The sequence below is a fragment of the Scleropages formosus genome, chromosome 14 (genome assembly GCF_900964775.1).
Source record: "Scleropages formosus chromosome 14, fSclFor1.1, whole genome shotgun sequence".
Taxonomy (NCBI): Eukaryota; Metazoa; Chordata; class Actinopteri; order Osteoglossiformes; family Osteoglossidae; genus Scleropages; species Scleropages formosus.
The window spans coordinates 5442085-5467344 of NC_041819.1; the positions used below are offsets into that span (position 1 = coordinate 5442085).

At 40.5% G+C, this 25260-nt stretch overlaps 1 protein-coding gene across 2 annotated transcripts in view; it reads right to left on the minus strand.

Annotated features, from left to right (window-relative positions):
• Positions 1-25260, minus strand: part of LOC108918543 (rho GTPase-activating protein 6-like) — an 81793-nt gene that overhangs the window by 21818 nt on the left and 34715 nt on the right. The window contains exon 1 of one of the 2 annotated variants that reach the window (XM_029258028.1): positions 16789-17400. The exons of the other annotated variant lie outside the window; for it this stretch is intronic. Coding sequence (XP_029113861.1) covers positions 16789-16845 — 57 coding nt within the window. The 5' untranslated portion in view covers positions 16846-17400. Of the gene's footprint in view, positions 1-16788; positions 17401-25260 lie in introns of those variants that run through there. 2 annotated transcript variants of the gene reach the window in all.

Below are 25260 nucleotides of genomic sequence, written 5' to 3' on the forward strand. Positions count from 1 at the left end.
TGTTGACTCACCAGTCTCAACCAATAAAAAAGCCATTATGGCAACGGATAACCATGTTTTACCCATTCAAATATTTATTATCAATAAAAGTGACAAATGAAATAATATTTTTAAATAAAAGATTATTAATCTTATTAATGGGAGGAGCAGACTACGGATGGTGTTTTGTCGATTTAAGAGTGTTATTCATTCATGTTTGCTGTACAGTATCTATACACTTCTGGCCGGCTCGCGCCCAAATGGGTGGCGTCTGGTGCTTTGCTCTTTGTTTGCTTTTTTATCTCAAATCGAATAATGTGAAACACAAGCAGCATTAAGTTTCCTGTTTTTGATAAGTCACACCCCAGTGTTTTTCAGTGTGTTTCACGACACAATGAACAAAAATGTAAGCTCGATGTTAACCCACAAGATGCTGCAGGGTTCTGAAACTGCACATGTGTTTGGGTTTTTCCACAGTGCTGAGTGCTGATGCGTTTAGACAGATGTTTCTTCTATCATTCCCCAAACCTGGCAGCCTACCAGGGAAGAGGAAACGCCCAGTGTGTAGAATGCCAAGGCCTTGAGATCCATTTTCCATTTTCACGCAGTTGGTATTACATCATAATAGCCCATGATGGCTTTGGGAATTTTGCAGTGATGCAAGTGCAGGTGTCGTTCTGAAATCGGTGTTAATTCTAACCCTTTAGGCAACAGAGATGAAAGAAATTACTATTCCAAGATGCACTTTTAAAAAAGCAAAAGGATTTAAAATAAAATAATATGTACACAGCAAGATTAATAGAAAAGTTTTATAAGCTGTGCCATGTTTATATAGTTTTTATGAAGATGCAAAGCATTTCTTATAAAAGTGCTCAACAAAGGCCGCCCTGTCATTAATAACTAGACTGTGGCCTATATTTCAGTTATCTTGATTTATTGATCCTTACGGTTGTGCAAAAAAGTGGCTTGGAGGCTCGGCAATATTTGTGTTAAAATGGCACATTAACATTTCTGCCCAGGAATGCAGTGCAGCAAGTGTGAACCATTTTAGCTCAAGTTAAGCTAACTACAACTGTCAACACTCCCATGGTGGAATAAAGGGTGTTACATTATGGTGATACACATTCCTCTATAGTAAGTGTAATGCTGCAGCTGGGCTGACTTAATAGCAAGTGTTTGGTATTTTGATACACTGGACAACAATAAACCCAATAAATGAACCACCATTAAAACTTGTGATTGATAATACTTCAGCAATTAGACGAGGAAGTGCATACATAAGTGCTCTTTCCATTATTTCTTTAATTTGCCATCAAAATTCTGTGAATTACCTTGTGTAAAATGTCTCATCAGCTAGGAAAGAAAACTATAAATATGCATTCATCCTTGAAAACAATAATATTTAACAATATATGTTACATATTATACAGTATGCTCAATTTTGCTTCTTCACTTAATCCCTACATCTACAATCCTTCCTCTCCAAAAGCTGAAAGGATTACCAGAGGTTTGTAAAATCTTTCCAATATGGTCCACAAAGACTGAGGTTTATATTTCAAAGCCACTGTACAGACAATCAACACCTACAGCTCCATTGAATGCGTGCTTCAGGGACTATTCTATGGCTGTCGGTTTGGTTGATGCCTCCTTTGTTTCGTTCTCAGTGGTTTACCTAGACATATGGGAGCTTAACTTGCATTTATTCTATGAACAGTAAGATGTCCTTGCATGTACTATATATCTATGCCTCTGCTAACAGTGAGCAACATTACGGACACAAACCAGAGGGGTAAAGCACACAAATCACGCAAACTGACCATGCCAGTGTGATCTCTTTATAACCTTAAAGTCTTGTCATGTCAAAAAATACACAGCATCCAACTGTCCAACATGAATTGGATGCTGTGAGCTGTCAGTGATCTGCTTCTGACAGGAGCTGTTATGAATGCACAGAGTGCAGGGTGTCACTGACACTTCAGTATTGCCAGCATCCAAGAAGAACAGCTTCCCTTGAACACAGACATGGTACGTACAGCTGGCACTATCCTATGATTCCCTTGAGGATGGAGTTGACAAGCAATATTGCACAGTAACCAACACCATAAAAAAGAAAAGTGCCAGATTCAGCTGAATTGCTACTAAAAGATTCAAATGAATTATACATGAGGGCCATTTCTAGGTTCCAGGCAGGAACAACAGGTGGGCACTAAGGATGCATACTAAAAAAAGCCCTGAACCATCTCCACCTTGTATAGCCATGTCGTACATAGTTACTCTAAGATCTTGACCACCAGGGCATTCAATGTAAGACAGATGATCTCCGAATGATCATGGGAGAGCTGAGCGACCCACACAGAAAACATCATGAGTCCATTTACACTGAACCATACTAAAGGGACCAAGAAACACAGCAATTCTAAAGGCTAACCAGTCATCGCAGCCATTAAACTAACTGAGCTTAACACCTCCATTCAAGATGGAGCCTGCAAGTCCTCCGGCATATAAAAGCCATCTTGTCAAAGGAAGTCGTCCCAACATGGTCTGTAAATCCAGCTCAACACCAAGGATGGAAATACACTGGACATGAGTCAATAAGTGAGTGGCATGTGGCAGGAGCAAAACTGCATTACAGACTATCTAAAGTTACATGACAACACAGTGCACCATTTGTGTATTAAGTACTCAACATACCAGAACTCTAAATAGCACTAGAATTGAAGTTACCACATTATTCTCAAGATTGTGCTCAGTAAATTGCCAGGAACAAACATACAATGTATTCTAAACACAGTTTACTTAATGGATTTGGACTAAGGGTTTGAATTTTGAAGAATCTTCAGTATTCTAAGCATCTCAAATATTATCTGAATTCCCTATTATACAGGGAAAATCCCTCACAACAGAGGAAATACTAATAAGGCTCAATGCATGTAGTCACCTCTGGACTGATTTTGAGCCCTTAAGTGAGAAGGGCTGGGGGAGGGTAAAGGCTTCTGAGATGAAATTCTTGACCTTAGAGCAGTCCCTCACTTAAATCAGCCCTGACAAGATTATACTTACTTTGATCCACTGAGTCTAAGCTGCCATAGGAGCTATGCAGCAAAGAGGCTTAGAGACTCTCTATTAGGAAACCAGAATAATAACAGTTTTGCTTCGATTGCAACACCCTTCACTCAGTGGTGTTCTCCAACTGCACGAAACGGCTCCTACAGTAAGCCAGCACAACTTTAAGTGAAGTCATGTTGACCTCCAAGCAGAGGTTTTTTCACAATCAAAGTAAAGGTACTTAATATTAAATGTAAACGTTACTTCATTAGGGTTACTACTACCAACAAAAATGACTTTATAGTTTTTGGTTACACCACTTCTTGAATGAATTTTGATATGGATAGTCATTCCTTCTTATTTCTGTCCTTGCTCTAGGGTTGGCTGCATATTTCAATATGCATGTAGGAGGAATATTAATAGCATTATAGTTAGATGTTCTTTCAATATATGTAAATGGCACCATTGACAGATGGAAGCATTTGAAACACTCTAATGATTCTGTTTTGAAGGTAATGGCCTTACATAGTCAGGAAGGAGGGAGCCACAGGGCAGGAGACTGTATTCTTTCACTTTCATTGTTGTCAGTTAGGCATTGCAGGCAGTAAACACCATGGTGAAAATGCCCACGACATACAAGAGTTACATATCAAGAAACCTTGTACTTTCAGAAAGTATGTAACTCGTCTCTAAGCCCTGACAGCATTCCTGGGAACCATACCAAGTGACGAACCCATTCCCCCACTCCTCTCAACCTTAACCTACAGCCAACATCTCAGGGAAGCTCCCCTTGCATTTTATCTCCATCTGACACAGCCAAGAGCTCAGTGGCCAAAGAATGTGCGCAATCTCCCAGGATGCCAAATAATAAACCCAATACACACTGCTGAGCAACTTCAAGAGAACTCAAAACCAACAGCATGAAAGTCCAACTGCCATCTTCGTCAACCAATACATTATACATTACAGATTATATAAAAGAGGTGTGAAATATTCAGCGCACTTTCGTCACAAGCTCCTTCCAACTGGAGGGAGAATGTGTCAGCAAGATGTTAAGATATCCAGACATATAAACTGTTTGTCCATGGGGGATTATTGAAGCTACCAAAGAAGTGCTGACAAATGGCAATATTAGTATAAAACAACGGCAGGGGCGCTTTATTCTCTGTGGTGCCACGTTTTGTTTATACTGACGTTCCAATCAATGCACAAGATGAAATGCCAAGTTGCGGGCCTTACCAGGAGTTTGAACACGATCCAAACCCTGGAGCTCCGTAGTGGTTTTGTCGGGCTGCCAAGTGCTCTGTTTTGATTGCAGCTCAAGATGAAAATAAAGTGGTTGAGTGCTGATGAAGCGACATGATTAATGGAGCTTAGCCAGCACCGTATATACTGAGGCATCTCTGTGTGGCATCTACACTCCCCTCTCCTTCGCCGCTTGTGAACTGCCAATGAGCCACGAGACGACTCATACATTCCGTCCCAAAGTACATGGGTACACAAAGTTAACTGTAGCCTCCCAAAATACAGGATAATAAACACATGAAGACTACTTTTCATGATTTTTCTGTAGAAAAGCTTTCATAGAAACCAGCATAAAACTTTAAGAACCTAAACAATGAAATATGTAGTTTTCCTCAGGCCCTGACTATGACTACAACCTGCAACTCTCTGGTTATGAATTAACGTACCGAATGCTATTTGCTATTTGGTGTTAAGTGCTCGGCAATACTTGCCAAAATTTGCTGTACATTTCTCACATAGAACAGACTGATTAAAATATGAAATATCTTCCCAATCTCACTGTGTTTTAGATGATGGCCTTGTCCAGTTCCTGTGATTAGGTGAGCTTGGATCACCACTTACATCACTTCTCCTACTGTGCCAGCACTTGATATTTTTATGCAGTATCTACTGGATGGTTACTTGGCAACAGGCAAATAATCCTGGCTTCATTTTTTTTCCCAACGGATTTTACATTTCTTTTCAATCTGAAATCCAGTAATTACCCTACATCAGTTTCCCACAGAACCTTTGAAACACTTTTACAAGATGATGAAATAGAAAAAAAAAAAGTTATTTATGTAATGGTGTAAGAAGACCTTACCTACCTTTACACAGCAGGTCGAGGGCCAAGTAGTCAAATGCCAATATTTTGTATGTATGTATATGTGTTTTGTTTAAAGTAGGAAGGTGTATCAGTTTTTGGTGTAAACAGCCACCATTGTCTTTCTCACTGCTGTAGTGGAAGTGAAAAGATTTCACCATTGGACCGAAGTATAGGATGGTTTCGCAAAAAAAAAGTGGTTCTCACCTTCTGTTAGCACAATAACAGCAGAACACAGAATGCCTGATTATTGAATGATAAATGAATTACTATTATTAGCTTCTTTTGCAGTTGTTTGTTCAAATCAAACATACTAATAATACTAGAGAGAGGTCATATGAAAGTAACCAAGATTTAATATACCCTACTGTAGCATAAAAGTCCATTAATGTCACTGTTAAGACATACTAAATTATTCAAAATAAGAACAAGAAAAAACATCAAAAATCATATATTGGCATAACTGTTCAGATACAATACATGTACAAATACAAAAAAAAAAACATCATATAACATCGAATGCAGTTCATTTGCAATTTCACTGTGATTCCAATGTAAAAAGCTGAACAAATAAATCTTTCTGGCTTGTACAAAGCCTTACTGTAGGCAATGGAGTGTAAAAACAATACACTTTGTGATGTCCATATTGTATCCTATGAAAGTCAGTGATGCCAGATTCTGGTTTGTTGTTTTCATTTGACTCCTGGACCACAGTAAGAGCCTAAAACTGATATTACCTTGAATGAACTGAAGCTTCTATTCTTTTGTAACCTGGAGGGCAGTGGATATCACAGCACTAAGGACATATACCTACAACCTCAAGGTTGCCAGTTTGTGCCTCATTCCCCTATAGTAATTTACGGCATACAAAAGAACTTTTTACAACAGACAAAGCACTTTAGACAGAAATACGGGAGCATATTGTTGTTTTGTAATATCACTGTTTTTTGCAGGTACACATTACTTGAGTAGCTCTCCATACAATTGGTGTTAGGAGATCAGGACGAAAGTAGGACTGAAATAAATATGTTCTCCCTCTTCACTTCTGGAAGGGACTGAGTAGTTCCGAGGAAAAGGGGGACTTCATTTTACCGCATTGGATCCAAAACAAATAACCTACAAACTTAATTTTGGACCATTCTTGTACGGGACCCCAAAGTGACCAGAGGTGGAGAAGCCTTTGGGGTCATTCTGGGGTTTACTGTGATCAGGCCCTGTAGGTATTGGAGAGCTGATCTTCTGATTGTCTTATAGGCCAGAGTCTTGAACTTGATATGGGCAACTACAGGGGGTTAGTGGAGAAAGACAAGGAGGGGAGTTACATGGGAAAGAGTTAGCAGGTGAAACACAACTTGTGCCACACCAATCTGGATCAGCTGGAGAGATTTGATGATGAAGACCAGTAGTCTGTAGTAGTCCAGGTTGGCTGTAACCATGATCTGGACATGAAACTGTGTACAGTGTATTGTGAGATATGGATGGATCCTATGAACGTTACACAGAAGGTCTCTGCAGGATCAGGTTATAGCATCAATGTGCTATTTGAGATTTGAGACAAATGTTACTCACGAAGTCTTGAGTGATAATGGAGATGAAATGAGCAGGCAATAATTCATGTCTCTGGCAAACTTCATATAGCTTAGAACAGAGATACACACAGACACACACACACACACACACACACACACACACACACACACACACACACACACACACACACACACATTTTCAGAACCGCTTGTCCCTTACGGGGTCACGGGGAACCGGAGCCTACCCGGCAACACAGGGCGTAAGGCCGGAGGGGGAAGGGGACACACCCAGGACGGGACGCCAGTCCGCCGCAAGGCACCCCAAGCGGAACCCCAGACCCACCAAAGAGCAGGACTGCGGTCCAACCCACTGCGCCACCGCACCCCCCTCAGAACAGAGATATCCAGGGATTTTTGCATTTTAGTGACTGTATTTAAAATAAGTATTGTGTTTCCTTACTTTCCTTCCTTTACTAACACAGTATACATGTTATTAATTACGGCTTAGGGAAGGCTGGGCCAAACTCCCATGCCCCCTCCATTATCTGTGAGATGGTAAAAAGCCGGTGCACTGTGAAACAGTGGACCGGCTTTTCACCCTCTCACAGATAACTGAGGGGGCGTACGAGTTCGCTAATCCAGTCTACTTGTGTTTTGTGGACTTGGAGACAGCCTATGACGATGCTTGCTGAGAAATTCTGTGGGAGGTGCGTTGGGAGTTTGGGGTGCCGGGGCCACTGCTGCAGGCCATTCAGTCTCTGTACACACAGAACGAGACGTGTGTCCACATACTCGGCATTAAGTCAGGCCTGTTCAGTGTGGGTGTTGGACTCCGCTAAGGTTGTGCCTTGTCCCCACTCCTGTCAGTGGTTTTAATGGACAGGATATCAAGGTGCAGCCAACATCAGGAGGGCATTCTGTGTGGGGGCCAGAGGTGATGTCTGTGCTTTTTGTGGATAACGTTGTCCTTTTGGTACCATCACATGGATGCTTCGAGCATGCATTGGAATGGTTTGAAGCCGAGTGTGAAGCGGTGGCATGAGGTTCAGCACCTCCAAGTCTGAGTCCATGGTTCTCTCATGGAAAAGGTTTAAGTATCTTGGGGTCTTATTCATGAGTGAGGGGAGAAGGGAGCGTGAGATTGGCTGCAGACTGGGAGCAGCGGCAGCAGTAATGCGGTCGCTGTAACGGACTTTAGTGGTGAAGGGGGAGCTGAGCCATAAGGCAAAGCTCTCTATTTACCGGTCGGTCTACGTCCCTACCCTCACCTATGGTCATGAACTCTGAGTAATGACCAAAAGAATAAGATCGTAGATTAAAGCGGCTGAAATGAATTTTCTCCGCAGGTTGTTGGGACTCACTCTCCATGACAGGATGAGGAGTTCGGACATCCGGGAGGAACTCAGAGTAGAGCCGCTACTCCTCTGCATTGAGAGGAGCCAGTTGAGGTGGTTTAAGCATCTGGTAAGGATGCCCCCTGGGCACCTCCCTTTGGAGGTATACCAAGCATGGCCAACTGGGACGAGGCTCCAAGGTTGGCCCAGGCCTCATAGGAGAGATTATATCTCCCAGTTGGCCTGGGAACAGCTGGGGATCCCCCGGGTTGAGCTAGAAGAAGTTGGGAGGGACAGCGACGTCTGGGCTTCTCTGCTTTCCATATTGCCACCGCGACCCTAGAAGGACAAGCGGTCAAGGAAATGGATAGATGGATGGAAGCCCTAAGCCATTGAAGGAGTGTGCATTTCTGACTTCTCTGAAATTGAGTATGAAACCACTTCACTTAAGAACATTTGGAATGACTACAAGTGTTCTGTTATACAATGCATGTATTGCCATTATGTAGGGAAAAATAACTGCATATGCATATCATCTATTTACTTTCCCTTGCATTGTATATAACATACCTGTACAAACATATAATGCCTAGTGTCTATTTTGTCCATTGTGTACTTTATACTAGATGTTTTTTTTTTTTATCTTTTAGTAGCCCACTCTACTTTTTATTATCTGTGTCTTGTCACTGTCATTCTGTCTGTGCTGTGGAAGTTCCTGTCACCAAGACGAATTCCTTGTATGTGTAAACATACTTGGCAATAAAGCTCATTCATTCATTCATTCATTCATTCATTCATTAATACTATATGGCAGTTCAGTATGTACCACAGTGTTACTGTATGATTGCCAAATTCAGTAGGCAATATTCATTACGGTCATTGAAAACAATATTTAGGGGCCAAAAATCACTTTCTTTCACAGTCATCTGACTCACCCAAAAGACCTTGCAGAGGGAACTCCAGCCATTACTCCAATTATCTTCTTGTGTTACTGGACAAAATTTGGGCTTTTATCTTGTGTTGATCTTGGCAGGGATGGAAGCAAAGGACTAAGAGGTGGAAGCCTTAGCCACACAGTTTTTTGTTCTTGTGAACAAAGCGTCTAAAAAGTCAAACAACACTCCCTCAGACCCTGACCAAGCACAGACTATTAAATCATGTAAGTCAGAATCCAGTAATGGATCACAAACACACCACAGATATGACTTTTTCTTAGCGATATCAACAGAGCAGATTTGAGGGTCAAAATCCTGAGGTTGTTTGTATTGCTGTGCAGAGAATTTGACACTGCTTAACCCACTGCCAATCACACAGCATGCTATGTTTGCCCTGCGAGGCCCTACAAATTACACCCGACAGGAATAAATAAAACCGACTAGATGAAACGAAACAACCGCAGCCATTTGTCAAGGAACAACTACATGGTTTGTAGAGGCTTTCTGATACATGCAAAAATAACAAGGATGGGAATCACAGCAAACTAACAAAAACCTACTGTTCCTGCAAAATACCTCAAAAATGTTATCATTGACCACTGTGGCCCCCATTCATTTCGCTTTGCGCTCAGAAAATGTTAAAACTGTAAACATGGCTCCCTCCGTTTATACCGTCACACAATTGACTTGAAGTGTAAACAAAATACAATGCACTGGACAGACAACAAGGCACCTACCAGGCTAACCAAACAATACATCTTTTGTTTTTATTTCCACCTTCAAAACACAAGCCTCAAACAGACTCTCAAGACAAACATGGGCTTGTGTTATGTAATATTTTGTTTTCACAGTTTCACTAGGTACTGGTGTAATATTTGCATATACAATTATTTATATAGCTGATGTCTTTCTCCAAGGCAACGTGCAGTGGTAGGTTTGTACACGAGCTCCTTACAATGTTTTTACCCATTTACACAGCTACTTAATTTTTACTCGCACAGTTGAGAGTGAGTACCGTGATCAAGCATCTTAAAATTCAACAGTGTATTTTGCATCAGTGTGCATGTCTGATGCAGAGTGACAGAGTGACACACTGATCCATTCCTTTCTGACACACACACTACTGAGGAGTCCACTCCGGACAGGGGGGACAAACCCTGTGGACATTCAGGTCTGCATTACCACAGGAGGCCAGATGTTTACGGGCCTCCCTCAGGCATAGACCCCCTCTGGGTGGCCCCAGAGCTGTCGAGCACCCCACATACACATGTCCACACATTCCTCAGTGGCCCGTGCGGAAAGAACTTAATAAACATACAAACAGAGCCCATCCCCCAGTCTTGGAATGGCGCACAGTTCGTACTCTCAAACAGATGGGTTTCTCACATGCTTGGATTTGCACTTGGAGCAAATGTGAATCACTTCTTAGAATCACACCCTTCTCTTTCCTTAGTTAATCATCAACCCTGCTAACCACTGTGTAAAATTAAACGTGATTGTGCATGTAAATATTACACGAGTAAAGATTATGTAGAGGGGCTGTGGTGGTGCAGCAGGTTTACCCCGTGCACACTGCGTGGTGGGTCTGGGGTTCGAGCTCTGCTTGTGGTGTCCTGTGATGGACTGGCGTCCCATCCTGGGCGTGCTCCCTCCTTCTTTGGCCTCTTGCCATGTGTTGCCGGGTAGGCTCCAGCTCACTGTGACCCTGCTTAGAACAAGCAGTTGTTGATGTTGGTTAGTAAATATTATATGTGTATAAGCATTTTAAAGAGCGGCCACTGACAATGTTTCTGTGGTTTCAGTGAGACAGACAGTGGCTCAGAAATCCACCTGACACGATGTGGATTACGGCCAAAGCAGTTTCCCTTCCGAAAGCTCTTTAATTGCACTTCTTTTACATGGGATTGACACCTGAAATAAGCTTTGTTGTTTTTTCCCCATTCTTTTCGCATAAGGCTAACCACCACATAGATTCCCACGCATGTGACAAGTTAGTACAGTTTTCTGAATTAAAGGAGTTCTGAAAAATTCCTTCCACACAGCGCTGACACGGAAGCCTCCAGGCAAAGCACAGGTCTTTCTTGTGAGAAAAACACAGAGAAACAACAGTGACGAATTAGTAATCTTAATATGTGTGTCATAATATGTTCTATGTTCTGAAGATACAAGAAGACTAAGAAAAGAGTAACAGAGGAGACATCTTGTCATTAAAGGAGATGCTTAATTAATTTTAATGTCTTTCTATGATACATACATATACATATACAAATTATTTGTATGGGCATATTCATGGATTTAATGATACTTTGAGAATCTTGCTTTTTCCCAGTTTGAATGCAGACAGATGATCATCATTAATTACTAAGCTGAATTTTTTTTCTTCAACTCAGTTTTTTACTGCAGTAATTTAGGGTAAATACCTTGTTCCAGGGTTTCATAGCAGGTGTTGGGATTTGAATCCAGCTACTTAGATTGTAAGGTGTTGCTTCTAATAACTATAGAACCTGCTGTCCAAGGAATGTTTTTTGAAGTAATCCTTATTTCTATTAACATTTCATAAATTGACAAGAGTACATTTCATTTTACTTTGGTCTACAGGGCTATGTTTGCCCCTTTGCCTTTACCTATGGGAAAATACTTTATTAATTTTTCTCAGTTTTATCCATGTCCTTCAGTTCTTTACCTGTGCCCTTTGGTAATGTAGACGCTTTCGAAAATCATAACCTTACAATGGAATGATGTTTGTGATAATGCTATGTAAATATTAAATGGTCACAATTCCCAATTATTTACTGCGAAAATTGGGTCCCTTTGACATGTAGTTGCAACCTTTGCACTGTTGAACTTTAAAAAAGGATCTCATCGTGGCTTTTAAAAGCTATTTTGGCAAGTGACCACAGAGAGAAACTGTTTTCACATCTGCCTTTGAGGAGTCGCCTGAAACACAACAAAAACATCTGTGAAGTTGGCCTCATTAAAATATTTATAAGAATTAGAGATACTTCTTGCTCTTTTTACTGCGACACTTTACTATCATGAGATAGCACGACAGGTCGTAGAGGGTCTGGGTTAGATTTGCAATGCAGTGCATTACAGCTGTTTTATGGTGTTTAAACCACATCACGGAAAAGTGCGAATTGCTGGTGTCTGAGGCTCATTTCACTGCTGATCTGCCGTGGGTGTGTGTGTGTGTGTGTGTGTGTGTGTGTGTTTGCCAAAGGAGTGAGAAAGCAAACATCCTCACTCACAGTGTAGCTATAGCTGGATCAGGTGTAGAGCAACGTACGCCACGGCATGACAGTGTTTTGTCATAAGGGAGGCCTTTATAAGGGTAAACCTTTGATAATTATATAATAATTATATAAAAACCCAATGATAATTACAATGGATGGAATTTTGAACTTGTCGGTGCAGATGCTGCAGCTAAAAAGTCCTAGGGAGATGCGGGCAATCCTGGGGTCTTGGTGTGTGTCAAAGGAGGCGAGGAATGGGGCTGCTGGGTGAGATCAGGGAGACAATACTTTACAAGACATTAATCACCAAAATTCAGGCAGCCACCTCAAACCCTCAGAGTTGAAGTCATTTCAGGATGCCAAGGGCCGACAGACACACCTATGCCTTTACATACTAAGATGACAAAGGTTCAGTCAAAGACGAGCAGTGGACCTGCTACAGATTTCTCTAAGAGAAGAGATTAGATAGGATGAGTGTTTTTTTTTTCCATCCATCCATTATTAATATCTGCTTGTCCAATGAATGGTCACAGTAGTACAGAGCTTAACCTAGAAGCATAGGGCATGAAACAGGGTATACCCTGAATGGGACACCAGTCCAACACAGGTTAATCACACAAACACACACACACATACACATACACACACACACACACAATATCTACAACCACTTGTCCCGAGCGGGGTCATGGCGAACCGGAGCATAACCCAGCAACACAGGGAGCAAGACTGGAGGGGGAGGGGCACACCCCAGACGGAACGCCAGTCCGCTGCAAGGCACCGCAAGCAGGACTTGCACCCCAGACCCACCACAGAGGAGGCCCCGGCCAAACCTGCTGTGCCACGGCACCTCCCTCACAGGTTAATCATCAAGACAGAAAGAAATCAGCGCACGCAGAGGAAAAACCCCAGATTAGAGTGAGGACATGCAAACTCCACACAGACTGAGCTGAATTCAAACCCACATTTGAACCCACAGTCCATGAGCTTTGAAGTATGAGCTCCAGAAGATTTTTTTCTACTATGAAATGGTGTCATACTTTGATGACAAACTAAAGGTTTGTGCAGTCAGCCCTGGTCAACGTGTCCCCTCCCATTCCACGTCTGCACTGGAGCAAAGGGCAATTGTTTTAAAACCAATTAAGGAAATGACCACTAATCCTATGATGTACAGTTCATAATGGATGGAGCCAGTCTGCCATGAGCAGCAGTGGCACTTATACTTTGGATGCATACCACTGTGACTGTTGAGCTAATTCCAAATTTACCTCCACCTCTACTCCTTTGCTGCTTGTCTCAGTAAAAGCTTCTATGAGCAGCTCTCAGCACATGATCTCTGATTTTGATGCATTACTACACCTGTACTTGAAAGTGCAAATAAGTTCGAATAACAGGAAAACCAGCAGTTTACAATCTTAAGCATACTTGAAATCACTAAGACAGCTGAGACTGAGTTTTGCATAACCATCAATCAGGACATCTAAATATTTCTGCTTTCCAAGTACTTCATGTACAAACAAATATATGCATTCTGTGTTGACTCCTGGAATGTGTTCTTTCTTTCTGGTTCACTGTGAATCTTAAATATGTTCACATATTTGAGCTTATTTATATGCAAAATACTGTAAGTGTTGGATGGCACAGAGTAGTAACCTAGGAACCCTTCTGAATATGGAATAGCTGAAGAAAATGATTTGGGATGAGTTAGGCAACTCAGACAATGTGTGTGTGTACGTAATATCACTTGTTGTGTTAAAATAAAAATAAGTGGTCTAACCCAACATGCATTAATTAAAACAATAAAACAGTTCACTGAGAATGATAGTGGAAGAACAGCTGGTTCTACTGTAATAAAAAGTGAAAAAAAAGAAAAAACAACATATGAACTGGATAGAGCACACGCATCACCAAAGTTTTATACAAACTGAACCTTGTAGGAGTCTAGTGTAATTTACTTTTAACCATTGCCAGAGCCTAAATGCTGAATTTGGTCAACATTATTATTCAGCTTGGAGTTTAATTAGTTATTAAAAAGGTTTTTAAAAGGAGAATTAAAAATACATGTTAAAAGAGGTTTCAAGACATGGGTGACTTGCTTTAATATACGTTGCATATTGCCTATATTTTGCATCTTCCTGAGTCTTTCTTTCATGGTATTAAATTTCAGTTGAAAATCTGGAGCAAATTATGTCTAATTGTATAAATTGATGAAAAAAAATGTTAGTGTGTTCACATTAATATAATAAAAGAGTACTTCATATATAAAGTTATGACTCATCTGATATGTCCATCAAATGCTGACATATCAATGTCAATCCACAGAAAGGCCTCAAGTATGAAAAGGAGCAAACAAGAAAAATTCCTCACATCTAACAACTCCTCTTATGCAAAACTGTGGGTTATTTGAATGGATCTGCATATTTATACACTGGTATTTTAAGTGAATAACACTGAATCTTGAGGAGAAATTGAGTACTGTATTCCTTTTGATAAAATAAGTTACACAACCACTGACAACTGGACTTTTCTTTGCAAAACACTACAGTAAATGCAACACATAACATCACAATGTCAATAATACACCATCACTTAAAATCCTCAGTTAACAAAGTTACTTTATTTCTCCAGGTCTCCATAATTTTTGTTCTTGGGCTGTGCAATTCATTGCAAATGTCAAATTGCTTGCATTGACATCAATGTGTATGAAAAATAGCACTTGGTGTTAAAGGTTCAACATTGTATGAATAGCACAATGAGCTTCTGATGTGATAAACGCTGTTACAAAGAAATGCAGATTAAACACCCACATTCTACAGACAATATCACACATAAATCACCCAAGACCAAACAAAAAAGTTGGCAGACAACACAAAAGTGCATTACCATGTTAGCTCAAAAGCTGTATCCATAATTGACCTGATTGAGCTTTACAGGAACTAGTGTCTGTACACTTTATTCAGATGTTTAAAAAATAGAAGGAAAAAAGGTAACTGGCAACCACATAAAATTGGAAAACAAAGCATAAAAAGCTTGATGGTCTTAAAGGTCCATAGGTTCTGGTTTTGTCTCTGATGTGGTTTGACTCTCTCTCCCTCAAAACTGCTGAATCCCTTCCTGCATTGACAAAGGGTCTCAGAACACATCTCTTTCAGACAACTTTTCTCCCAGTTTTCAAACAGCTGCATAAACTTGCATCAAATCTATCACAATGATCTTTCATTTCTTCCTCTGCCTTTCCGTTCTTCACAGCTTCTAAAAACTGTGATGTCATACATACTGCGCTTTAATAATCATCTATCTGCAGTACATCCAAAGCTCCTCATCTATTGTGATATGCACTTTTGTTAGCCTTGAGTTATATGTCACTTTGGGGGAAAGTGTTAAATGGATGATTGTAAATTTAAATGTAAAATAAACCCTTGAGATCTTCAACATTTCTATAACACTCAGGTGGAAAATGCATATAAATCAGGCGTACAATGAATACACCGAGGTCAAAGGTTCCACCATTCAGAAGACACAAATGAACTGTAATTGTCAGTTCTTCTCTTACATTAACAGATACATAAAAGAAAACAGACTATTATGTGACATGACATGGAAAATGACGTGACTCTTCAGCGGGGTCAATCCTGACCACGTGATTTTCCACGGATGGGCAGAGTATCTGTGTAAGCATTTCTCCGTTATGCTACATCACAAGGGTTAAAGTCGGAAGGCCGATGACTTCACATGGCATGACACAAGCCGGATGGTTACTCCTTGAGAAACACTACAGAGAGACTCTCAGCGTAGATCAGAGGAAAGGAGCAGAGAGAGGGGATAACCTAGATAACCAGAAACATTCCCACTAGATTAGCAGTGCAAACCCTAAATACAATCCATAATGCACACAATGGTTGAAGAAACACCATATTTCATCTGATGCTCTTAGCCATGGGTTTTGGGAACTTGTCTTTACAAGTTGAGCTAATCCTCCTTTTACACCAGTGGCAAAGACCTGCACATTTCCCGTCTGCTGTGACACCACCAAGTAAGGCTTAACACCATTTGCCTATACTAGTCTCTAAAAGCCTCTCTTACACTAAACACCTTTTTCCAGAAAAAAACAAGCCTAACATTTTTAATTGCCTTCATTGTTAAAAGAAAATCTCTCTGAGCACTGTCTACTTGCAATTGCAGTTGAGTTTGGTTCTATAAAGTAATGGGTTTTAGAAAAAACAACATAGGATTAGATAAAATTTCTAAACAAATTTCATAATTGCACTGAATTATTATTATTATTATTATTATTATTATTATTATTATTATTATTATTATCTGAGCAATGAATGTGTTTAGCCACTATGTGAATGCGAATCGCTATGAAAAACCCCTCCTCTACACGCGCGCACTGGCACTCATAAACAGACGCTCGCGAGCAGCAGCATAGCGATTCGCATTTCTGTTTGCATATAAACAATATTTGCTAACTTTAGGTCTCACCTTAAGGCTTAACTTCTTGCAACTGTTATAAAACACATAGATAGATAAGTATATTTTTGCTCATTTTTTGTTTCAAAAAGTCAGGACATGAAAAAATCAGTTATGTACTAATAGAGTTATGGACATGAATGGAGTACTTACAAGGTAAGAAATGTGTTTGTCGAAGAACACCGAGTCCCCCATGAGTGCAGTAAACATCCACACACACACACAAACACAACTGGCCAGCTGTGGGGAGGCAGACACAGATTCAGGAGCTCAGTGAATTCCTGCAGGTTTGCAGCGCGCGATGTCCTTAACCATCTTCTTGTCACGCATGGCCAGTGCAGGCGGGCGGAGACAAAAAAATAATATTAACTTTCAAAAAGCCCCATTTCGCGTTGCAGAAATGCACCATATTAAGACGGCGACTCGCTCTGATGTGTTTTATCCATGAGTGGCGCAGAGGATCTGCGAGAACAGCTGCGGCTGCAGACGCGCGCAGATGTGCGCGGTCGGAGCGGCGCGGCGCGGAGCGAAGTGCGGCGCGAGGCGGGGCGCGTGGAGGGGCTCGCGACGGACGGGACGGCCTCGGCGCAGCGCGAGCAGTGACTGACTGCACCTCTCTTCCGCTGCTTCTCACACATGCCCCGCGTGGAGGGGAAAAAAAATTTAGAAAAAAAACGCTCTCAACGGTATTCAATTTCGGTTCCCTTTTTAGAAGTGAAACGTTTCCGCACTGACTGCGGCTGCTGGTCCCACTTACACGACACCCGACGTGCGTCGTCTCTCACAGAGACTGTATAATTTAATTCTTATTCTGTGACCACGTCTCGCTATAAGACACTCGAGTCCGCCTCTACCCCCTCAGACGGACGCGTTCCATCTCTACGTGTAAAAAAGTTAGTCGTTAAGAACTGCTATGATTTAAAATAAAATACTGTAGTATTATATTCTGCAGCCTTTTTGGCTTTTCCTCTGCCACTGACTTTCGCTGTTCAGTCAGTGCCACGAAGTTCAGCGCCACAGCCGGGAAACCTGTCAACAACATGGGTCCACGTTGCGTTTTCCATTGTTTCCTATGGGTCAAATAGCCTCGCTTTGCGTTCTTTTCTGGCTCCCGTTGGAGTGGTAGTGGGGACCCCCCCTGCGCGCCACATATTTCTTTGGATGATTGAAGTTAAATGAAAAAAAAAAAACATTTTTACTCTCTAGTTTTGATTTAAAGTGCATACTGCAGGGGCTTAACGCGGGAAGTCTACTGTACTTCTGAGTCGTTACTCTAGAACTGCTGTTTGCAGTTAAGACAATGGAACAAAATAAAATCGAACAATAATCGTTAATGATACACTACAGCTACATAAATATGCTCTTTCAACTGTTTTCATGTAAGTCCGGGAAATCTATGTAGCAGTGTGTTGCTAGACTACAGCCAGGTACATCCATGATGTAATCAATTTTTATCTTCTGAAGTTGCATTTTTAGAAATCGATTTGCCATGATTAAACAATCTACATTTTGCTTTTTGCATCTTTTTGCAAGGTGTGAAATTGCTGTAAAATTTGTAAATTGTCTTAATTCTGCTTGGTAGCTGACAATCATATCAATCAAAGTAGGTTTGTTCATTATGCACAGATATGTTTTGAGCCCAGACTTAAGGCTTCAGTCAGTCAGATTATCTCAGAAATGTTACCTGACATGAAACAGTACATATTTTTTTTAAAAAAAGAACAGTATTGCTTACAGGTTGCCGACTCGTAGCAATCTCCTTAATTGCTGAACCAACAGGACATTGGCTAAGAGCCTGTTGCTTCAACAAAGAGGGGCTGGTAGCTTTGAGAGATCACATTGCACCAAACATAATGCATGCTTGCAAAGAAATTAAAATCAGATGCGGAAACAAAATAAAGGAGTCATTTAATATAAGAACTGGTCTGAGAAAGTGAAAACCAAGCATCTATGCTTTATTTCTGCAAGCTTCGTGTGAGACATTGTTAAGCAATGTGGACCAACTTGGCTTGTCAGTGTGTTGGAATGCAGAAAGTACTTATAGTTTTCATCTTACAAAGGCTAATAGTGACATGTCACTGAGATGTGTACAACAGCACTTCAAAATCCCTACATAGCCGACTTGTAAGAATCAAAAACATTTGCTGATCTTTTTTCAAGAGCGTGCCACCCAGATGTGCACAGTTCTTAGTTATTCTACAAGAACACATGAATACAGCACTCTAAACTTCAAGGAATTCAGGAATAGGATCAATGAAAGACGATCTTATCAGGACCATTAACCACATACAAAATCCCAGAGTCTCAAAATGCAAAGAATGTGCATACCTCGAAAAGTACCTTCTTTTACGTATGCATTGGCTTCATGAAGGAAGAAGTATTAACAACAATTCAATGGCACTAAACACTAAAATAACATTGTTAATAATAATAATAATAACCACCAAACTAACAAAGTAAACCAAATATATATTTGCTTGATTTGTCCAACAATTTGCAATTAATTATCTTTATAAATGCTGTAAAGTATCCATAAACCACAGAAAACACGAGTCGTGCATTGACTTCTTAGCAGGAGTCCTGTACATCAGTCAGAAGAACTTAAAGCCAAACTCAAATCAAGAGCAGTCTTTGCTTTCATATTTTATTGAAACTGAAAAAAGAAAAAAAAAAAAAACAAATCATATTTTTAGCTCAGATAGAACAAAGGCATTGAGGAGTACTGTTTCGAACATTACCATTATTCTTAACAGAGCCATACACATTGTTTATTTATTAATTTATTTTCAAATTACACAAAGCCAGATCTTGTCCAGGCTATTTCTGTTTCTCATCATCCTACAAATTCAGAATCCTCAGAAATTCAAGGTCACATGCCAGCGAAAGATCACAGGAAGTGGCTCGCTTTAAAAGTTTGTCCTTCTGTCATTCTCACTCATATTGCCATTTAATAGCTCTGTTGTTAACGCAACATGTGCTCATGCTGCTGAGATCCAGGGCAAGAACTGAGCAGACGTTAGAAATCAAGCTACACATCTCTTCATGCTGCTCAGAGTGCCTGGCTGTTTGGGAAAGGAAAACCCGCTCAAGATGCTCAATTCAGAATTTAAAATGGGTGCCCACTTCCCCTAAGACATAAACATGTAACTCAGATGACAACATATTAGATCAGGAAAAAAGATGTTATGACAAAGAAATGGAAGTAAACACATGGGGAATCGGGACTGTGCTTTATTTCTCTGTCTTAATTCTTAACTGTCATTTAGCCTCACTATTTCACAAGCGTAACTAAGAACTGGACCTGTTAACTGCGTCCTAATCATTTTGAAATGCCAAAAAGACGATTCAAATGTTATATGACATTCATATGATTCAAATGCTGACTGTGTCACAGTGTGTCTCAATATATAGTGATAGTAGTGACGTTATTCCCAGGAAATATATGTTTTTGCTGAAATATTTCAGAATTTCACTGTATTGCAGCATCTAACTCAATGGACTATCATATTTCCTGGATGCAGCCTGAATAGTCTAATGTTTTCATGGACTAAATGAAAGCCTTGTACGCTGAATTTTGTTTATACATTCGCAACTTGGATTAATTTCTGTAAATGGTAACTTGGATTAATTTCTATAAATGGGTAAAATCTTATCATCTTTACAGACTTCAAGGACCCAGGAAAAAAGAGCACACAAAGAACAGAGTGTATGTGGATTACTTCCAATACATTTTATCACGAATAAACAGAAATCACTCAGCAATTTCAAACGTTTACATTGTTCCTCCTAATTTATGTGTTCTGCAAAGCTGCAATGCATGCTTTTGCTCTGAAATCACTGACCTGTGTGGAAAGTTTTTTTCTTCATAAAGACAAAAAGTCAATAAAATTGTTTCTTACAGTGATCTAGCAAATGACAAAAGCTGCAAGCCTGCTGACAAATATTATTAAATAAATATAATTTCACAGCGCATCTAACGCTTGACACATCAACTAATTCCATTACTTTTTTTCTAGTTACAGAGCGTTTAAGAGGAAATAAGAGTGACAACTAGTAGAATTTAATTTGCAGTAAGGGGTAACATTCTTACAAGAATCAAAGCATATTCAATTTTTGTTTTTTTTTTTATTTTTTTTATTTTTACATTAATTTTATCATCTGACTTGAAAAGACACATAACCAAATTTCAAAGGAAACTTATAGGCTGGAGAAGGATGTAAAGATCAGACCACATACATTACTACTTTTTGCACAAAGCACGTGGAATGAGTTCATTGCTTGGGAATGTGGTTCCACTTTTCCCAATGGTGAAGGGAAAACACACATTTATCATTACGGTTTCATAGACGTCTTCAAGAGCGGCTGCCATCCCCTCAGGAAGAGCTCAAGGGGAGAAGTTAAGAGCTGGTGGCAGGTAAGTAACAGCACTCCCACATGATAGACTCTTTTTTCAGGACTGGCCTCCTAAATCACTATACGGCTGTAAACTGTAGCTCTGCACAAACTTCTTGATCAAGCAACAAAACCTTGACTTCTTCACATAGAAGCCAGGAAAATCAACTATGAACTAATCTAATAGAACTATTATCATCCCTACATCCACCCATTACTGATAACCAGTTGTCTACTGCATGGTCATGGTGGTCTGGAGCCTATCCTGGAATCATTGAGCATAAGGCAGGGTACGCCCTGGGCGGATGACAAGTCCAACCCCGGGCAAGCAGACACTCGCTTATTCACTCAAACTAAGCGGAATTTAGAGACACCATTTGACCTGAAACGCATCTTTTCACTGTGGTTGGAAACCAGAGCACCTGGAGGAAACCCATGAAAACATGGAGAGAAGATTTACAGCCCCAGCACTACTCACCATCCAACTGTGCCACCCAGAACAATAGTTAGGGAGTCAAAAAACACTCCTTTGAACAACACAGAGATATTTATTTAGGTAGGACAAGGAAGAACAACCTCATAACAGAGCCTCAGCATTGAAAGATGTGCTACTCCTTACTAATAGGGTACCCTGGAGCTTGTAAAAGGTCAGCTTTGTGTTGCACAACATGTTTACTTAAAGACCAACTAAACTGCTTTGGCCAAAAGACAGCAGAAAGAACAACGAAGAAGCTGACACATCAAAGTGTTTCTCGGCAGTCCTGGGAAACGTTGCCTTTAAAACATGCGCTTTCCTCCATTCAACGGATCCAAGTGGTCAGACTTGTTGAGTAAGTGAGAAATCTCTTGTTTTTACTTGGCCATATGAAATCTTGGCACACAAGCAAACTGATAGGGGCAGATTAGACAAAGTGTGTGTTCCCTTATTGTATTTGTGATAGACTGGAACTGAAAATAAAGAATCATCAACCATTTATGGGTACACACTTACTGCAGTTTAGTTTGAGTGGAAATGTTCTATATTTCCTGTATTCTTCTTTTACGTCAGGGTAACACAGTGGTACACCGCGTAACATACTTGGGCTCTTCAGGCATTGCTTTGTCTTTCTCAGTATTTTGCAGTCTGTGTGGAGTTTGCATGATCCCCCATGCTCAGATATATTTCTTCTCGATGCTCTGGTTTCCACTCACAGCCCAAAAAGACGTGTTTCAGGAGGACTGGTGACTCCAAATTGCCTCCAATTCAAGTGCATGTGTGCGAGAGTGGCTATCCTAAAACGGACTGGCATCCTTACTGGGGTGCACCCTGTACTTCTGGGAAAGGCTCTAAACCACCATGACCCTGACCCTGAAGCGATTAATGATAATAAGTGCTCTTCATAAGACCAGTTTATTTCTAGATAATAAACTAATAAATGGTACTTGGTTAAGTCTAATTGTTTTTCCAGTCAAAAGTTTTACCACACTTGCTGGAAACTTGATGGCTGAATCTAAACAATCAGGTTTCTATGACTTGACAAGTTCATCCTGCTAAGAGCTTTCTGTGTTGTTATTAATTGGGTGCTTAATCTTTGTAGAACAGTTGTTCACAGCAGCTGCAAAAGCCCAGTGTATTTAATATTTACAACTACATAACACATACTTCATAAAGACGTGAAGCCCTACATATCAGCCAATTATATACTTAGTCCAAAATGCCTCTAATCTAAAACTCTGCAGTGTACTGTATTTCTTACAGCATAACCATGTTTCATGCCTTTCTGGTTTCTGAGGTAAGAAAACTGGTAGTGTTTGTACAGTCATGCCTTCAAAAGTGAAATAATGATGAATTCAAAGTCTTAGTAAAAAAATATTTATTGTGCTGTTTAAGCAGAAGAAAACGTCATCAGAAATAGTCAATGGTTGTTGTCTTTTAATGGAGGGAAGCTGATTAGAAGCCACAGTAAAATGACCTTGTCAAAGGACAACGAACAAGACCCAAAAGAAAAATGATTCCTTATCTTCAGTGTATCTGGGCCACTTTTAACACCAAGCTCCATGACTTCAACAACAATGCATTCATTACCTTTTGTGAGATATCCATTGTTTCAGACGATAAAGCTTACAGTGTCACAATGAATTTTAGGTACTGGGGCAATTATTTATAAAATGTTTCTGTTGGAGTTACAAGTTTACATTTCAGCTGGTAGTGTAGTGGTTAAAACTGCTGCTTTTGCATCTAAAGGTCGCAGGTTTGATCCCTCTCCAGCAATAGCACCTTTGAGCAAGGTACTTACCCTAAATTGCTCCATTAAAAATGACCCAGCTGTATAAAGGGGTAAATAATTAATTGTAAGCTTGTAATTGTAACCTTAACACTGTAGGTCGCTTTGGAGAAAAGCATCATCTAAATGAATAAATGTAAATTTCAGATGGCATCGACACCAGGAGCTGTAGAACTCCGCAGGCAAGACTGCCGTACCAAAGGTCACTGGGAGCACAACCTCGAATTTAATTTTCAAAACAAATAGTTTTTCCTGAAGTGTGTTGAATTTAAGGAACATGTTGAAGATCTAAGAAAATTCTGTCTCCAGTTCCCTACTGACAGCAGTCTGTTTCCTTCATATTGCATCTATAACCTTTTTACTGCTGTTTCCCAGGTTCTGCATGGCTCTCTCCTAGGGTCCCCGTCCCTTTGCTCAGCATGGCGTGGTAGCATGAGTGTATCCTCACCCTCCAAAAGGAAGTTATTCCTGATCTTTTCCCCAAGGCTTCAGCTTGTTTACGACCAATAGTTTAAAATAACCCAAATTATCCAGATCTGGGCAAAACCAACACCTCCGCTCAGCTAATTTGTGTTAAGTGATTACTTTCAACTGACAGGATAGGCCTTGTTCACAGCATTTACAGATTTTTTAAATGAAACTAAGTTCTGAACCGCTTGTCCCATACAGGGTCGCAGGGAACCGGAGCCTACCCGGCAACACAGGGTGTAAGGCCAGAGGGGGAGGGGACACACCCAGGACGGGACGCCAGTCCGTTGCAAGGCACCCCAAGCAGGACTCGAACCCCAGACCCACTGGAGAGCAGGACCCGGTCCAACCCACTGCGCCACTGCACCACCGCGCCCCTGAAACTAAGTTAGATGATGAAAAAATCAACACGCAGAACTCTTGTTTAACACACTGTTTTGATCAAACAAAGTAATAAGACAGTGCTAATGTTAATTTGTGCCATTACTGTATGTTCTACAGTATGCTATGCCCCAGTGAATATGGATAAAAGTCTGAAATACCACCTGCTCTGCAGTGAAGCACATGAGCTACAGATGGCACTGGCCAGAAAACACATCCTAAGATCTTGCTGCCATTATAAAGGTTTTATTAGGAAAGGTCAAACCGTTCCAATTCCAGCTTGGTCCCCAGTGACTATTCCAATACTGATCCAACAAGGAGAGAAATGTAGTTTTTTTCTCTATTAAAAATAGACTCAACACCGGAGGAAAACTGACAAGGAAAAATAACATTTTTCCATCAGAAAATACAGTTTTAACAGTGGTTCCCAGCCGTTGACTAGCCCTCATTTATGATATTATTCAAAAGACCTTCAAAACCATAATTTATCAGTTAAGAAGCGGAAATATTTACATGTAACAGTGGCAACTGGCTGTACAAATTTTTATAGTATGGAAATGGCTTATTTATAGGTGCAGAGCAGATGATCAAGTTTTATTAAAACCAAAAGCAGGTCAAATCACTTCCCTTACCTTATTCCTACTTTTCCAAACACAACTGTCCCTTTTTAGGGCTATGCGTACATACTATACTGTTTATGTAAATGGCACATAGTTCAAAATCAGCAATTTTCTTGCATACACTTGTCCGTGGCCTTTGTCAAACATGGCACTGAAAGTAATGGAAGCCAGATGAAGGACCAGTGATTACTTAAGTAGCTTTAAAGGTCAGCTCATCACAAGAGGAGCTTCGTTTTCAAACAAAACTGTGCTATCACAGCCAAAAGTTACACGGCAACAGCAGTTTTTCATTTTTAATAGGACACGTGCCCATGCCTTTCCATGTTTGCTCACCATTCAGCTTATACATACAGTAAAAGCATCTGACAAACAACTACACACACACACACACACACACACACACATTTTCAGAACCGCTTGTCCCATATGGGGCCGCAGGGAACCGGAGCCTACCCAGCAACACAGGGCGTAAGGCCAGAGGGGGAGGGGACACACCCAGG